The 17,879-nt window shown below is 49.5% G+C and overlaps 2 protein-coding genes across 3 annotated transcripts in view; one reads left to right on the top strand and one right to left on the bottom strand.

Annotated features, from left to right (window-relative positions):
• Window positions 1-6,510: 6,510 nt before the first annotated feature.
• On the top strand, window positions 6,511-16,034 carry S100A10 (S100 calcium binding protein A10). Its single transcript, XM_019739901.3, has 3 exons — window positions 6,511-6,652; window positions 13,078-13,238; window positions 15,621-16,034. Exons 2-3 carry the CDS (start codon window positions 13,107-13,109, stop codon window positions 15,780-15,782), a joined length of 294 nt encoding a protein of 97 aa, XP_019595460.1. The 5' UTR covers window positions 6,511-6,652; window positions 13,078-13,106; the 3' UTR covers window positions 15,783-16,034.
• A 655-nt stretch (window positions 16,035-16,689) lies between these two features.
• Window positions 16,690-17,879, bottom strand: part of LOC109451576 (uncharacterized) — a 115,361-nt gene continuing 114,171 nt past the window's right edge. For both annotated transcript variants that reach the window (XM_088799612.1, XM_088799613.1), the window contains exons 6-7: window positions 17,301-17,381; window positions 16,690-17,087 (exon numbers count right to left, since the gene is read on the bottom strand). In XM_088799612.1, coding sequence (XP_088655738.1) covers window positions 17,001-17,087; window positions 17,301-17,381 — 168 coding nt within the window. In that variant the 3' untranslated portion in view covers window positions 16,690-17,000. The remainder of the gene's footprint in view (window positions 17,088-17,300; window positions 17,382-17,879) is intronic.

Raw genomic sequence — 17,879 nt, 5'->3', positions numbered from 1 at the left:
TCCCATCTTGCGGTGTTCTCCCTGGGCACCAACATTCTTGGGGTTTTAGAAAATCTGTTCTGTTCTGGCCTAACTATCTAACTCAAGGGACAGGGTCTTTTTTTTTTTTTTTTTCCTCCTTGGAAGAGACCTGGGAAATCAGGATCCCTTATGGAAGAGGAGGGCTAAAAATTCCCAGGATTTTCTTTGTCGGCCACCCCACCCCATAAGAAAGGCAGACCCACCAACTTATGACTGGTTTTCATTAAAGTTTTGTTTGTCTCTTTGTTAAGTGTTTAAGAGTCTGGCCATATTCAGGAAAATATTTTTAAATAATTAAAAGACCTTGAGAGATTGGCTCCTACCTTCAGGAGGCTGCATATAGATCACTTCATATCACCCCCATAATAACCCGCCCCCAGGATACGAACTTGAAACTCATTTAATGGATGAGGAAACGGAGCAGAGACTTACTTGGCTACGGCGCAAAGCACTCATCCAGCAGAGCCAGGATTCAGCGCAGGCCTGCCTGGCTCCAACCAACCCTCCACTAACTAATAATGATTGTAGCGAACACGAGTGGGGCATGACTGTGTGCCAGGCACTCTGTTCCACGCATCTTCTCAGTGATGTTCACAACATCCTTAGGGGGCAGGGACTACTACCAAGTCCATTTTCCCAGATGACAAAACAGGTTTGGAAAGGTCAGGTGACATGTCCAAGATGGCTGACAAGTGGCAAAGCAAAGAGGATTCACTCCCAAGCCTGCGCTCTTAACCACTACGCTAGGTAGCGTCCCCTCTCCAGCGTCACCTCATGTCACCCTCCCCTATGCTCACCGCACTGGTGGTTTTTCACTTCCCCTCTCCGACCAAGGCCTCTCTGCCTCCCAGCCTCTGTGCATGCTATTCCCTCCACCAGGAAAGTTTCCTCGTCGCCCTTCCTTTATTTGCAAATCTTGTTCCTCTTCTTCCTCAGAGTCTGGGTTTAAATGTCCCCACCTCCATTTAGTCTTCTTCCCTGACTTTCTTCTCTCTTTCCCTTTGATGCTTCTTTCATTCAGGCCCTTGATTTTTCCCTTCATGGTACTCCTTACAACTTACCAACATTTTTATATTAGTTCCGTGTTCCCCTTTACTTGTACTTGGTCTTTCCCACTGGACTGTAAGGCCTCTGAGGGCAGAAATTCATCTGTCTTGGTCATTAACCTACCCCAGTCCCCAAAACATGCTGGATCTTAGGAGGTGCTCAGTAAGGATTTGACAGATTATAATCATTAGAATTTGCAGCTCACCTACAGAAGAAGCAGATGGTCCCTGACCCCAGGCTAGGAGTTCTCATGCATTAAAAAAAAAAAAAAAAAAAAAAAAGGCTGCAGCCCTTCCGCTTCTGCAGCTCCAAAAGACAAGTTAGCCCCGCAAGCACAGCATCGGTGGAGCCTTCTGGCTCCCTCGAGGGAAGTCTGCTCATAGGTGCTCACCCACAAGTCACACATCAGAGACCTGGGGCCACAGAACAGCCCTGCCTGGCCTCCTCAAAGCCCGTGCCCTGCAAAGTGAGGGGTCACACAGCGGCTGGGTACCCTCCCTGGAAACTGCTGCCTCTGGGGCCGAGCCGATGCCTTCGTGGTCACTCCTGGTTCATCCTCTTCCATTGCCCCAGGAGATAGGTGTCTATCCCTATTTTATCCATAAAGACACTCAAGTTCACAGAGGGGAGATGACTCACCTGCAGCCACATAGCTAGTAAGTGGAGAGTCACTCACTCCTTTAACATTCTTCAGTGGCTCCTGTCACCTTCAGAATTAAGCTCCACACTCCTTAGCAGAGAATCTCCAGTGGTTCCCCAGGAAGGTATTTCCTGTCGGGCTCAACCCCACCTGAGGCCCTCAGGGACTCTGCTCTCTCCCCATGCAGAACTGGGGCCATTCCTGGAAAGGACGTGCCACCTCACAGTTCCATGCCGTGGTACACGCTTTCCCCTCCTGCCTCCCCTCACCGCCCCCCCCCATTGTCCCCCAATGTGGCTAATCCCTACTTGTCCTTTAAGATCCACACAAACAAAGATAACCCCCAATAGGAATCTACCCTAAGAACATAAACACGTGGGCAAAGATGTTCAAAAGCCATCTGTTTCTATGTCATTATTATTTGTGACAGAAAAAAAAAAAAAAAAACTGGTAAGAATCTAAATGTTTTAAAAAATGGGAAATGTTTCATAAATTATTTCCTTATTTCGGGTGACAAGGAGAGCCGCACTTGGGGGTTTGTTGTTTTGTTTTTTGGATTGCCAGCCAAAAGCCTTGTCCAGGGGACTGTAAATCGAAGGCTCTCAAATGAAGGGCCACGGACACTCCTGAACTGGATAGTTAGTTACCTTTTGCTGCAGCTGTGATTCACGTGCACACAATGTCTGGGCAGGCAGAATGTTGACCAAGATGGCACAGTCTCTGTGTGGTGCAGAGCACAATGTGATACACACAAGGAAACTCAGAAACTGTATGCATCTGCCAGGACCTGCGAGAACTTTGCCTCATGCGTATCTAAGAGAGAGTGATCAGGGCAGTAAATCGCTCTGCTCGAGCAGCATCACGATACTGCAGTGTGATCAGTATAAGAGTGTAATTACTGTACATGTAACCTAATCTTTTTGCAAAATACTAGCCAAAAATACTAGCACTCCAAAGAGTGCCACTCTATTCGTTAGAGTTATGCTGTAACAAATAAGCCCCCAAATTCTGGGCTTCTTTCTCACCCATGTTTCTAGTCCATGTGGTTTTCCTCCACTTGGTGACTCAGGGACCCAGGCTCCTTCGAACTATGGCTCTTCCACCCCTAGTCTCAGAGTCTGGCAGTTGGAGAGAAAGAATGTGGACAAGTCACCTCTTACTCATGTTAGCCTAGAAGTGACATATCACTTCCTGTCATTTGCTGGTGACTAGTCACAGTCCCACCGGGGTGCAACAGGTGCTAGGAACACAATCCCTGGATTAGCGGCCACTTCCCAGTGACACTGTTACACTATAATGGGAAGAACACACATTTCTGGTGGACAGCCACCCTCTTTGCTGCAGGCACAAACCCAGAAGAATTAAGAACCACTGGGTAATGGGCTTTGTTGCTACGCCACATGGAAAAGGGGGGGAAACACCCAATACGACCTCATTAGCAGAACCAGGCCTCCTGCTCCCACATTTTGTACACTGGAACATACCACGGGCCTGGTGGAGAACTTGAATGTTGCCTCATCTTTCTAGGGACCACACTGACTTGCTTCCATCCCTCTGATGGCCATTCAGTGTGCTCCTCTCTGCACATCTCCCCATAAGCCCCTCGCTACCCGACCACCATGGCTCAGGCACTGGTCCCTGATCTGATCAGTTGTCACCGGGGAAGCAGAGCTGACCCCATTGTATGCTTGCGGTTTACGAGGCATAAGTACTTTCTGGAGGAAGACGTGCCAGGACCCCTTCTCCTAGAGAGAGATTATAGGCACAGCAAGTGCTACGAGCTTTCTGGACCTACCAGAACTATTGTGTATTGATTTAACATGATTTCAAATCCACTTGTCTATGACTTAAGTGAAATTGTTTCAATCTACTTGCTTATGACAAAGACCAAAAAAAAGTTGTTTTGAGATAAGAGTGACCTCTGTGCTGGGATATCATTCTTCAGCCATTGTCACTGATAAGCAGTCAGCAGCCCAACTGCTAAGGGGCCCCGCTGGGGGCTTACCCCTAAGAAAGTGTGGAGAAGCCAACTATGGCAAGGGGACATTTAGACTATAAATTTGAGAGTGTGTAAGGACTATTTGTGAGTTTCCTGGCAGCAGCCTATGAGAGATCAGCCCGCCCACTAACACTGGCATCTTCGTTCATTTTCGTTCCCTAGCATTTCAGCTGAGGGAGACTTTACTTTTGCCCTGGCCGCTGGGAATCAGCTCTCGCTTGGATTCTTCCCCGTGCCTCCATATATGAAGGTACGGCTCACATTAAACTTGGACTTTATTCCTTCACTTCCCCTTGCCTGAAACAACAGTGTGACTAATCTGTCCTTTGTTTGGAGTATGTTATTTTTTTATTTGGCTCATTAAGAGCTATCATCCTGTATGCTACTGGCTTGCGCAATTATTATAGTTACCACGGCAAAACTGTGCTAAATAAATTGCTAGCAAAGAGAACTTTGGCCACCTCCAAAAAAAAATAAAAGAAAAAGTACACAAAGCCATAAAAAGCCACATGAGGGCAGGAATAGTATCCATCCTGCTGACCACTGTCGGCACTGCGTCCTCAACATTTACAGTGTTTCAGAAACCCAGGCCCCTTCCAGCTTGTAGCACCGAAGCCGCCAGAGTCTGGGAGTCCGGCTGGCAGGCTGGAGAAGACAGTGGAGAGACCACAGTGGAGTTGAATCGTTACTTACTGAATGGGACAAAAAAGAATGAATGAACATTCATGCTCTTGGTAACTATTTAATGACATAGAAAAGAGTCAAGATAAAGTATTAAGGGGACAAAATACATAATTTTATAATCAGTGTGACACAATTTAAGAATCATATCAAAAGCAAAAAGAATGAATTTACTTATTTTTAACAGTTTTTGGCACTTCCTAGCCCTTCACTAAATAGCTACCAACCAACCCACCACTGGATTTAACAGCAGCTGTCACAATGGCTATTGTTTGCCAATGCAGACTCTTACCTGAGAGATCTTCTAGGAAAAGTGGATGGACTCCGTGGGGTGGAGGGGCTTCTTGTTCTTTCTTCCTATTGGATTGCACCTGGAACTTTTTCTTTACTGCCCATGTTTTTAGTGGGCAAGTTTTCTGTTTGGTGAAAGGCGGGAGACAGCCTGGATCCAGACTTACTGCCTCAGCTCACTTTTCTGAATGCCCTTTAGGAATCAAATTCAAGAATGCTTTCAATTTTTTTTAAAAATCCTCCCATTATGTAAACAAATATTATATATGCATAGAAAGACTAGAAAGAAATACGTGAAAGTGTTTATCTTTGGTTCATGCATTTACAAATAAATAATTTTACCTTCTTACATATTGCTATGTTTTCCAATCCTTCTCCAGTAAGAATGTAATCTCTTACAATCATATTTAAAAGTCACGGTCAGTGGAACTGTTATATTTAAAGCGTTTTTCACATGCTGTCTCCTCCAGGAATTGTTCTGTGGCCACTCGGAGGGGACTTGGAGGCCCGTCCAGAACTTTCTCATTGGGTCTGTGCTATAGTTCTTCACCACTCACTGAACACACTGATTTTAACCGTTTATCTATCATTCAACAAGACTTGAGCTCTTTGAGCTAAGGGATTGATGCTTTAATCTCTGAATCCCCAGGGCCCAGCACACACACTAAGCATCCATTTCAGAATCAAATGAAGAAACCGGATAAGGATTCTACATACTCAGGTGGTCTCATTCTAAATCCCGACGTGTCTTCCCTGGAACTAAAGAGACCCAGGATTTTCTCCCTTCTGGACTATATAACCTGGCCCCTGGGAAGAATTCAGGGAATATATGAGAAGATTCTAAAGAACTGCTCCCCCGAATGCAACGGAGAGTTGTAATCCAAGTTGGATTTTCCTGGCAAGAGCAGAGATTAGTCACATGGTGGCACTTAGAGGATTCCCTGAGTCTGCTCATTCCTTTGGGATCGCTCACGCCTCCCAGGACCTCCCTTGGGAACAAAGGGAAACCCAGGACTGGGGACCTGGCTCTTTTCCACCAACAGCTGCTAGTAGTTTACACTTAACTCTAAACCGCAATTGAAATAAATGTGTGTGGGGGGGGGGGGGAGAGAGATACGCATCCGCTAGGAAACACTTAGGTTTTCTCGAAATTTCTTCAAGAAATTTCTTCTAAAAGGTGCTGAGAACCAAACAGGCCAATTACAGGACAAAAAGAAAACTCTGAAACTTAGGTTTTCACAGTATCGACTACCAACTCTGGACCCAGCAATCTATACAGCCTCGGAGGACTAAATTCCTTTCAACAAAAGGTTTGTAACGCCCTGGAGCTGCCAAGCCCACAGCACCGTCCCTCCCGCCTCTGCGGGGCAGGCGGGGGCAGGGAAGTCGGCCTCTTCGCCAGATGCCCGCGGACCCCGGGCGCAGGCCGCGAGGACGCCCGGGACGGACGTCCTAGGGCCTTATCTAAGAACAGCCAATTCGTTAGGACTCCACGTGCCCCTCCCTGCAGCGTCATCTAGAAAACTATTCCTAGACCTGTAGGTTACCAGGTCTGGGCCAGCGCGCCCCACCCACCCGTACAACCGCTGGCTTCTCTGATTTCCTCACTCACTCTCTGAAACCAAACCCGAGAAGACGGGCATAACCGAGGGTGGGCATGTCCCGAAACATTCGCGATCATTCGTGTAGGAAGCGAAGATTACAATAACGCTGTCCCTGAGGGCGGGGGGAGGCCAGGAGCGAGGCCCCCCTGCGCGCTCGCGGCGAGGAGGGTGTGAGCTCGGCGCCTGGGGTGGGGTGGGGGGGCAGGAAGAGGCGGGAGGAGAAGGGGTGGGGTGAGCCGAGGCCCGACACCCGCCCAGGCTCCTCCTGCCTCCCCCCACCCCCACCTACTAAGGCGCCAGCCCGCCGCGCTCTGCTCAGTGGCCGCGCGTCCCAGCCAGCCCAGCGGTCCTCTAGTGCCTCCCGCCCAGGTGAGTTCCGCCCGCCGCTCCTGGGCTGCCCTGCCCGGGACCCGGCGCCCGGGGAAACCCGCTCATCGGAGGCTGTGGCCCGCCGGCCCGGCTTCGCGGGGTGTCCCAGCGCGTGGGGGCCAGGCCGGGAGTCGGCTGGAGGTGTCCGCGCTCCGGGCCACACCCAGCCGAGGCGAGCGGCGCCCCGGCGCGACCCTCCCCACATCCTCGCGGACCGAAGGAAGGGCACTCGTCCTTTATCACAGGACCTCGGGGTTGGTGCCCCAGGGTTGCTCCCTCTTTGTGTGTATCTGTCTTTACTCCCACTTGCCACTTTTCCACTAGTCTGTGCAGTTATCCGAACCCTCGCTTCTGGCCCCCCGTCCTGGTGGCGTGTTTCTTTGTGGGCTCCGGCTGCAGGCTGACCTCTGTCCAGATGCTCGTAGCTTCCTCCCAGCTGGGCGGCCCAAGAAGGCTGGGGTGGGGGGGCATGGGGGCGGCTGAGGAGGGCAGCTGCAGTCCCTCGCCCAGATGCTTCAGGTTGGGTTTCCTGTTGTTTGTCTGCTAGACGAGAAGGTTCTTACTGCCCACGAGGCAGGGAGGGAGCGAGGTCTGTTTGATTTCTTTATAGGCCATTTTGCTGGGGAAGGGGGTACTATGTGAAGTGATTTCTCTATTGAAAGGATCCCCTTCTTGTACCTTAATTAAACAAGTGGGGCTATAAAGAAATAGGGAGAATCAGGCTTGATGAGGGACCTTCCAACCGGTAATCCGGCCCGGTTCACTGAGGCAGCGATAGGTATGCTGGGTACCTGGTCACAAGTTCAACTTGGCCAGAGCAATGGTGCGTCCTCCAGCGCTGGACACTACTGCACTGTCCAGCCTCCGCGGGAACCCTGCTGCCTTGGTGGGGGTGGTGAGGAACGCCATGCACCGCGGGCCAGGCACTGCCGAGCTTCTGGCCAGACTGGAATTCATTAAGCCCACCCCCCTTCTGTCTGTGGGGAGCTGGCCCATTCTGCAGGGCGTGGTGAGCACAAAGGGCTCGGGGGTTCTCCTAGTGGAGGCCTGTGACTCAGCTGTGAGACCATGTGGGTGTGGCCCTGAGGGTTCCAGCTACTCTCTGCAGAGGATCGGCCAGCACACTCCCTGAAGCGAAGGGGAACTGTGCCATCATAGAGGGCATTTTCCAAGAGGAAGTGAGTCATACAGGACTGGCCGGCTCTATGATGGAGAGGTTTCTTGACTAACTGTGGGTGAGGGCAGTGATGAGACTGGCGAGGCGTTGGCGATACCAAGGCCACGGCGGGACCGCTGCTGCATTATCCACCTGACTACGCCACCTGGCAGGCTGCCTCAGCTGCACTGGGAGTTAGCTTTTCCCGTTAAGAGGTTTGCAGTTGCTGCAGAACCTCCCCTTCCCGCAGCTTGAGTTTCAACCTGCAGCAGTGGGTTTTATACCCTGAGCTTCAGGTGGGGCCCAGCTCATGGAAACACCCTGTCAGTGATCTTTGCCTCCAGCGTGTTTCAGCAAATTGCAAAAGATAATTCCAGGAGTCGGGGCAGGCGGAAGTTCATATACCTCATCTGAAATTTCTTCATGGGCCCTGCCTCCACAAGGTCCGACCCGGTCTATTTACCCATCTCTTCTGAATGGTATACACCCGCCTCGACAGCCAGAAGCTGCTTTCTTCATGATGGTCCTTCTTCCACCATTTGGAGTTTCAGTTCCTCAGATTTCCTGGGTATAAAGCACCCTGGTTTCTAGGTGATGCTCTGCCCTGGCATTGCCTGATGGGCCCCTTTCCTCCCATGTCGGGCCTCTGGCCAAACTCTCAAGCAGCCAGCCACCCCAGTGTGGTCAGGCCTGGGCCTGGGAGGAGCTGAGACCGGGTGCCTCCCGGCTTCCCACTGACAGTTCCAAAAATGTGACTTTTGTAGAGCACTACCCACTTGGTATGCCCTTGGCTACAGACCAGTCTTTTAAAGTTGGGGAAAACAATGGAACGCTTCAGGGTTATGATGTATAAATTAGCACGCCGCCGTGCTGGGAGAGTTGGACAGAAATTTCAGCACCTTTCTTAAGCGTCTCATTTTCCTGGGGACTTAACAATTTTGGAATACTGCATCAAAAGCAAAAAGAATGAATTTACTTATTTTTAACAGTTTTCGGCACTTCCTAGCCCTTCACTAAATAGCTATCAACCAACCCACCACTGGATTTAACAGCAGCTGTCACAATGGCTATTGTTTGCCAATGCAGACTCTTGCCTGAGAGATCTTCTAGGAAAAGTGGATGGACTCCGTGTGGTGGGGAAGGCTTCTTGTTCTTTCTTCCTATTGGATTGCACTTGGAACTTTTTCTTTACTGCCCATGTTTTTAGTGGGCAAGTTTTCTGTTTGGTGAAAGGCGGGAGACAGCCTGGATCCAGACTTACTGCCTCAGCTCACTTTTCTGAATGCCCTTCAGGAACCAAATTCAAGAGTGACTTCTGGGTTCAATTAACCCCCCCCCCCAAAAAAATTTTTTTTTTCCTTTTCAAAATCTCTAAAGCAATAGGAAGGAAACCTCAAACACAGTTTAAATAACAGATGTTTGTTTTCACTGACACCCTGCCAATTATTTTCTGGGTGGGCTGTAAGAAAACTAGGGTATGGAGAAGACACAGAAGAGCAAAGTAAACCAGACCTCTTGCTTTTTAGAAGGTTCCTTTTTGAAATTACGGCCTGGATCTGGGCATGCGTCCAGAGCCAACATTTGGGATTACTCAGGAGCAGACACTCTGCAAAGGAGGCCTCCTGCTTCTCCTAGGGGGATCAAAATTGACATTATTATTATCTTTGTCCCTCTTACTGACTCTTAAAAAGGCTCTATGAGGGAAGGATTGCTACCGTGTTTCCCCAAAAATAAGACCTGGCTGGACCATCAGCCCTAATGTGTCTTTCAGAGCAAAAATTAATATAAGACCCAGTCTTATATTATCTAAGACCGGGTCTTATATAATATTACATAAGACTGGGTCTTATATTAATTTTTGCTCCAAAAGACGCATTAGAGCTGATCCGTCTTATTTTCGGGGAAACACGGTAGCTTAGCTACCCCGCTCAAGGAGCCCACGATCTAGTGGGGAAAGAAGCAAACACAATTAACTAGAATTTATGACATATTTAAATAGTATGCCTGTAGCTGGGGAACTCCCCAAAGGCAAGCACCATAAATGATTGTCTGTCTGTCAGTCTCTTAACGCCATACAAATGGTGGTTAGTGTACGAAAACCAAAAATAGAAGATTGAATTCCTGCCACTGGGACTAAGTTTGAGTGTGTGGAGTCCAGAATTCTTTTCTGGAGAGAAAACTACACAATGGAAGACTATGGGCTTCCAAGCCTGCACTCCTAAGACTTACTGCCCAGGCAAACAGGAGCTATACAGATATGAAAATAAAGTGATTCAAGAGAAAAATAAGTGAACAATGATGAGGTTCTATCCTATGGAGCTCACTGTGAGAGGACAGAGCTGGAGAAGCACAGAGTAGAAAGTGGGATGGACCAAAACATGAGAAACCTCGAATGAGAAGACAGGTCATGTCAGGGTCTGACCAGACCTGTTTAGCAGGACGCATGTTTTTTCTCTGCTTATGGAATGTGCTTTCCTCTGTACTCTTTCATTCATAGGCGGCCCCTTTCGGGCCCCTTTCCCAGCCCTTCCCAGCTCTCACATCCTCCCGCTGAGTTCTGAGCTACAAGGGTTTCAGACCAGCCCCCGACCCCACCCCTGATCACACCTGTACCTCAACTCTTGCCAAGGGGATTGTTTGGTTCATTCTTCCCTCATTTAGCAAACAGTTATTTAGTGCTTATGGATAAAACAGTAGTTCACAGTTCTTATCCTAGAGGAATGTAAATTTACGACAGAGACACAGGCAGGTAAAGAATTCATGGATTGAGTGTTTCAGGTGCAGGAGTCAGTGGGCTGGGGCACCGAGAGGACATTGCTGCCTGTCAGCCCCAGGCCCTCCAGTGGAAAGTGTACTCAAGCTAGAACTCAGAGTCCCGCCCTGCCCTGGAGTGCAGAACATGGGGTGTCTGGGACGATGGAACACGCAGATTTCAGCTCCCGCGGTCCGAGCTGCAGTGTTGTGCTGCAGTCAGCCCCACCCAAGACGGGAGGCCCTCCCTGCAGCGCTGACGCAGTGACAACCGCTCGCTGCGCTCTGAGAAGAGCTGCGTGATTCAGCCACTGCCCGGAGAACGTTTCTATCACAACACTGTCCCCTTTTCCTTCATCCTATTTAAAAACCAGGGCGCTGGCTGCTCCTTCAAAACAGAATAACTTGCTAGTAGCCCTGGTCAGTGCCCTCTGGGGCCCGAGTCACTGAGGAGACCGTGGGCATCTCCATCAGTTTTCAAAGCTATTTTCACCTTCACAACCTTACATCTCCTGGCTAGCCCTTAGTTCTGCATCCTTAGTGCAAAAATCAGCTGGCTGCCGTATTCACACCCCATCTACTGAATAAAACAGCACAGGGGCAAAGGAGAACCAGTGCTGGGATGTGGCTTCAGAGAAGAGCACTCCATCACTTCACGGGTGTGGGCAAGGAGGGGTGGGAGTGGGGTGACCCCAGACCTGAGCCCTCACTAAGGGAAGGCTGGCCTCACTGGCTTGGAAGAAGATATTCAAGGGTGGCCAAAATTTCCTCAGCTGGAGACCTGTTTTTCTTCGAAGTTCCAACATTTGCCTGGTGTCCCATTATAGGGGTCCTTACTCTGCCTTTCCAGGGCACTTCCTTCTGCTCCGCCCTGTAAAGAAAGTGAAGTAGGTGTCCCACAGCCAGTTCCGGTTTCTGGATCTTTGGGAACTGGTCGTGAAGTGCTCTGCTCTGAGCTTGGGCACAGGTATTTTTAAACCTGTGTCGGCCGACTCCTTTTCTGAGTTATTTTAGAACTGGGTGGGATCCCACATCCTTCTCCCGTAATTCAGGTCTCTTGAGTTGCTGGACTTCCAGAAACAATCCAGGCCCGGCTGATGCTATATAAGCCCACTGCCGTCTCAAACCATGTGGGAGACCGGGGACGAGCCAGACCCAGCTGTGGGGAAGAGAGGGAGAAGGGGGTGGTTGGGCCCCCGGAACTCATCCCCCGGTGGACCATGAGCGTTAATTTGCTGCTCTCTCTAAGAGAACTACCCTCCAGATGAATCGTGCGGTCTCTAGAGCAGCACATTCTTTGGCATGCTGATTCCTGTGCTTTTCTGGGGATTAAGGGGTAGAATTTACTATTCTTAAGTGTAATTGCTCAATCCTCATGTTTCCCAACACCACCTTCTCCTTTGTAAGAGACAGCTTTTAAGGGTGTGCGCTGAACACACCCCCGTCAGCAGCGGAAAGCAGACTGAACGCTTGTCTCAGGTTCCTACTGGGACCGTCCCACAGCACAACGTGCCAGCCTTCCCTCCTGCCTGTGCTCCAAACCTGTTCTTGTGCTTGCTTTTCTAGGGAATGTGTGGTACAGTCTCCATTCCAGTCTACCTGTTTCCTATCCAGTGGTGATTTGAGGGACGTAGCCAAAGCTGCACTGTCTGGCCAAAGCATTCCTTCCAATTAGGACAAAGGCTGGGTCCTGGGACGTACACCCCCAGATCGTTACACCCGGATCTAATGATCTGACATGTTTCCTTTCCTGTCCTTCAATCTCTTCATGCTGAACAGCTCTTGCTCTCCCATTGCAGCCCAGACTGTGAAAGTAACTATTGCGTCCTTGCTGCCAACAATCTATGAGGTCCCCAGAGGGGCGAGGATGTACTGTTACTTGTTCCTTTTCAAGACCTAGGTAATGAGCTTTAGGGAGCTTTGATTCCGGTGGGACAACCGCATTTTACAACCAAAGATGCCAATATATGTCTTTGTTGCAATCACGAAGGAGCTCCGAAGTTTAGTAAAGAATAAAAACCCAGCAGACAAAAGGCATTTGTAAGCGGACTTCTAAACCGCAGAATTAGACCCAACCAGGTTACCCTGGTTGGAGGGCTGAAGATTTCCTCTTAACCAGGCCCGACTGGGGGTTGTCAGTATTCCACCATATCTCAGTCTCATTTACCAGCGCCAAGAGAGGTGACGACGCATCTGTTCTTTCAGTAGGTGGTTTGTCAGTTAAGAAGAGGGACACCAATCTTGCTTTTCCAGATGATCAGAGGTTTTATTCTTCATGACGTGATTTGTGCAGAATTAGCAGGCAACTAGCTACATCCCTCGTTCAGAGCACCAATCCCTGTGTGCCTTTTTCCACCAGCAGCAGCCCCAAACCACGGAGGAAGAGGTCCTTAGAGTCACTGCATTTTGTGGCTGGAAGGAATCAAATGCATGATCCAATCACCCTCCTTCCAAGTGTCCTCAAGAGGCTGGCAATACGTGCAGCTTCAGAGCTCACGCAATCTCTCTTTCTTTACAGCCGGTCCTGTTTCAGCAGACCTCACCAAAATGCCGTCTCAGATGGAACACGCCATGGAAACCATGATGTTTACGTTTCACAAATTTGCCGGGGATAAAGGCTACTTAACAAAGGAGGACCTGCGAGTGCTCATGGAAAAAGAGTTCCCCGGATTTCTGGAAGTAAGTACTGAGCGGCTCAGAAGGAACCGGACGCACACTCCGGGGCTGCTGGGTCTGGTTCTTTGCCCTCCCTCCCCCTCACTCTCCTGTGGAGGTCAGTACTAGAAAGGGGTTTTCACTCACTTATTTGTTAAACATTAGTGAGTGTCTGCTGTTTGTGAGGGGAACGAGAAGGGAAAGGAGACACAGCCCTGCCCTCAAGGAGCTTACCCTTGGGAGGTGAAAGAAGACCACACACAAGTAGCCACAGTACGAGGTGTTGGTTAGAAAGAGTCCATCTGCGTCCATCAAGACCGGGTTGCCCTCAGGTCCGGGAACCTGACATTGGACATGTCACATCCTGGTCGCGTCTACTTTGAGCATCTTGACTCTCTCTCCCTTCTTACATGCCTTCAGATACAGGCTTTTAAAAATTCTTTCCAACTCTACCATCTAAAGCAATGGTATCAGTGGTGAATGAGAGCCAGGGGTCACTGCAGAAAGAACTGCTTTCCACACTGAAACGCTACACGAACACAGGCACAGCGTGAGTTTTTGCCTTGTCTTTACCAGACTGAGGATCCGTGAGGACGAGAGGCTTCTACCATCAGCTCAGATATGTCACTCAGGACAGTCGCCCACCAGGCACAGTTGTCCTTTTACATTGTAGGGCCTCAAGAGAGGCTTGTCACATCTCACTGAAGGGGAAACACTGCTTGACAAAAGACCGTGCTTGGTGTGGAATCGTACGTTCACCTCTCAAGGGTGAAGGGCGATGACGGGAAAAGGTGGTGTCCTGCTCTTGTCATCAGCCCAGACAATCGCACATCAGTCAAGCCCCTGACTCCTGACTCAGCAAACACAGGGTTTGCAGTACCCGGATTCACATGTCATCAGTACCAGTTAAATAACAGGTAGAAATAGCCTAGCGAGTCTCAGAGCTGCAGTTACCCCAGTGATACCCCAGAGTGGGTTGGGGTGTACGGTCATCCTGCTTTCATACCGTCTGATGGGACAGCCCCCAGTTAACACTGGGCAGGTGGCTTCAGATTTGGGGGCCTCGGTTCCCTCCTCTGTAAAATGAGAGGGCGACGTGATCGTCTCCCAGATCACTTTCACTTTCTGTGATTCTCCCAGGCGAGCATAAAATGCAAGGACAAAATATTCATTGTAAGGCCGCCCAAGACATGAACAAAGGCATTCTCAGTATACCACACTCATTAATCGGGCCTTCGCCTAAGTTAGAAGGTGGGTGACTACCCCATGGGACACGGACCCTTCCTCCCTAAAGGATCCGTGGCCGGTGAAACATAAAGGGCATGTGTGACACGGGGGACTGACCGTGGCCTGGGCCGTAATTCCAGGCACACCCACACTCACTGCACTAATAACGTTTGGTTTCTAAAGTTGACTCCTTCTGTCATCCAAATTGTACTGGTTCTGACCACAGCCAGGAAGCTGGGGGTGAGGCCAGAAGGAACTGAAACCCACCAAAAGCGGGCTAGCAGCGCAGAGCAGGTGTTGGTTGTTTGCTTAAGAAAGGAGTTTGCCCTCTGCGTAGGAAACGCTGCTGCTTTGATCTTAAGGGACTTCTGAGCGCAACCTGTAAGCATCCAGTGCACTGGGACACGGGGTGTCAGTTCCCTCTCGGGGTTACACTCAGTGGAGTTCATAAATACTTTACCGGGGCTCTTTTACTCTTCTAAAGGGCCATGGGTCCCTCTCTGGCTGACGGCATGGACCCTGTAGGAGAAACCACACTGTCTCCCTTCCAACCATCATCAGCACAAAAAAGGAGTGATCAAGCCAGTCCCCATAGAAGCAAGACGAAAGGAAAAGCAGAGGCTCTTCCTGGGCACCTTGGTTCTGTCTGACTCCATCACACACATTCGTTTGAAGGAATCCGGGAAAGCGAGGAGGGTGGCATAGGTTTACCAAGTCAGTAAGGATGAAAGTAGTGTCAGAGACTAGTCCAGCCTCCTCAATTCACAACTGATACACGGAGGCCCACGAAGTGTGACTTACTCAGGGTCACAGGGCTAATACGATAGGAAGCGACACGAGCTCGGCGCCCGTTATGCCAAGAAACGAAGAGAAAAGAGGGCCATCTCTCGCCATCCTCTCTAAAACTAACACCTTCTCTGGCATGGAAGAGGCCTTTTCAGGGGTCTTTATAACTCTATGAAAGGTTGTCATGGGAACCTCTTTCCTAGCTTAAAATAAATATCCATTTACTGAACTGCGGCCTCAAGGCAGCAAAGTCTGTTTAGGTGACCTCCAAAGGCCACTTAGGACCTAAAACAAAACTCACATCATTGGGAGGTGATACACATGGCTGTCCGCAGTGCACATCGAAGAAGCTGCTTCCCGACTGGTAATTCTTGCCTTTGTTCTCTTTTTCAGAATCAAAAGGACCCTCTGGCCGTGGACAAAATCATGAAGGACCTGGACCAGTGTCGAGACGGCCGAGTGGGCTTCCAGAGCTTCTTCTCGCTGATCGCGGGGCTCACCATCGCCTGCAACGACTATTTCGTAGTACACATGAAGCAGAAGGGAAAGAAGTAGGCAGCACTGAGCCGTCGCGCCCACCCTGAGAAGAGTTCTCCCGATGGGTCGCTTACGGAATCCCCCTGCCCCACAGCTTCCCCCGGATAAGGGTTTCATGAGCAGATTGGGACCCTTACACAATGTACAGAGAAAACCCCACCCCCATTTGACAAGAGAAAGACAAGCCAGTTAAAGCCAGATACGCTTTTGATTTTTATATTGCTTGTATCCTGTTGCCCTCAATAAACAGATTTCTTTTTTAGTTCCTAATTTGAGACGGAATGTTTATTCCTTCTTCAAAAATGCTTGTGCCCGGCTTCCTTTCACAAAAAGCCCAAATGCACGTGGCAGCCAGCACCCCTCAGGGCTCTGGCCACAGAACCAACAAAACAGGCAGGCACTCTCTGCTCAGGGCTGGAGTCTGGCTGCTCTCACCGAGGTGCCCGTGGCGCTGAGTCCAGCCCAAGGACCACAGCACCAAGGATGAGAGAAGGCACTTCAGGAACATGTTCTGATTTTATCATCAGTGAGCACAGTCTTGCCCAGTTGAATCTGTGCCTTTCCAGCCGCACTTTGGAGGCCTGACATGTCCGAGTCCATTTCTCAGAGCAAAGTTTCAGCAAACTCTAGGGTCAAAATAAGTCCTAAGACAACGAATCCAAAAAAACAAAGTCTAGTGTGATGCCTCCCTAACAACATCACATTAACGTTTTGTTGAGTTGTCAGGAAATAGACTAGCGTGAGTTATATCCTGGGTAGTGGTTTTTTGTTGAAGTGCGGGTACTGATGACTTGATAAACAGCAAAATGTTTCTCCCAGCCCTTTCTCTGCCTGTTTACAAGTTCCAGCGTAGATGTGTTACATTCTACGTGCTTATTCATAACTCTGGTTTTCTGAATTGGCCCATGAGACTGTTCCAACTAAATAGAGCAATGAAGATGGAAACGTTTATTTTTATGATTGGACACATCAACATAATTCTGGGGGAAAGTTCGACATAAGGTCATCTAACACCCCAAGGAAAAGCATGCAGAAGGGAACGGGATAGTCCAAAACTAGCTTTGGGGAAAAGAAGTCTAATGAAATCAAGGTCAAAGGTAAAATTCCAATCATTTAATTTTGTCTCAGCCATTAAAAGAACAAGATAAGACAACGCACAGCTTTGTAGCTGTGGGATTATATCAGCAAGTTGACAAAGGGATTTATAACAAGATATTAAATGTAGTAGGGAGTTGGCTAGCTAAAGAAACTGACTCCAGAAATGACTTGCAAATCATGCCACAGAACTGGGCCATCAAGGGAGCTGTTGGCTTGGGAAGCTGCCTGCGGAATGGGGAAACCAGTGCTCAGAGCCACGCAACCCACGGTACAGTCCACACTGGAGCCAATACAGACACGCATTTCCCTGCCCTTTCCACCCAGGACTGCCTCCCACATCCAAGTCTGAAGGAAGAGCATCTCATTAGCAGAATCTCAGTCACATCAAAACCCGAACTGCAAGGGAGTCTGGGAAATAAAAGTTTTACATTTCCCAACCTGTGCACTCAAGGAGCTGGCACGCTGATCCATCGTATCTGCCACAGTGAGGATTCCTGATTCTGAGAGATGTCTTCCAACCTACGGGTTAGAGAAGAAGCTATGATCTCGAAGGACAAGAGGCCCTAAAAGATGACCTCTGACAGCTGCAGGGCCTAGAGAAGGGAACTGGCCCACCACGGGGGCGTAAACCACCTCTCTGTCTGTGAGCGTGTCTCAGTCCCATTTACCCCTTCAGTTTACACCACCTGCCCCCGGGGCACCTGCTCACTGGGCATTATAAGTGGTGTTCAGTTCACAAATGGGCAGGTGAAACTGTAACACTCAGATATTATTACGGGCTCAGCTGTCCCCAGAGCCATAGCAAGCTTTCCCACTCTAAGCCTCTTTACCTGAAAATAAAAAAGAACTATCCCAGAAAGGGCTCTGGGGGTAAAGGAGGGGACGTGTCAGTTCATCTCCACAGTGGGTATGCAGATTCGAGACAATTCTAAAGCAATGTGTTATTCCCAGGAGATGACCCCAGACTTCTGGCATTCAGAAAGGTGCCCCATGACAGGGAATCAGGGTCACACGTCA

This window comes from Rhinolophus sinicus, chromosome 7 (genome assembly GCF_057876585.1).
Source record: "Rhinolophus sinicus isolate RSI-liver-muscle chromosome 7, RSI-T2T, whole genome shotgun sequence".
Taxonomy (NCBI): domain Eukaryota; kingdom Metazoa; phylum Chordata; class Mammalia; order Chiroptera; family Rhinolophidae; genus Rhinolophus; species Rhinolophus sinicus.
The sequence above is the reverse complement of the archived record's forward strand: the minus strand, read 5'-3'. Positions and strand labels throughout refer to the sequence as shown.

What these genes read in the sequence shown, in the direction of transcription:
- S100A10 (XM_019739901.3), top strand. Translation starts at nt 13,107, where the DNA reads ATGCCGTCTCAGATGGAACACGCCATGGAAACCATGATGTTTACGTTT. An exon ending in AGTTCCCCGGATTTCTGGAA is followed by an intron (nt 13,239 to 15,620) that starts GTAAGTACTGAG and finishes TCTCTTTTTCAG; the next exon opens with AATCAAAAGGACCCTCTGGC.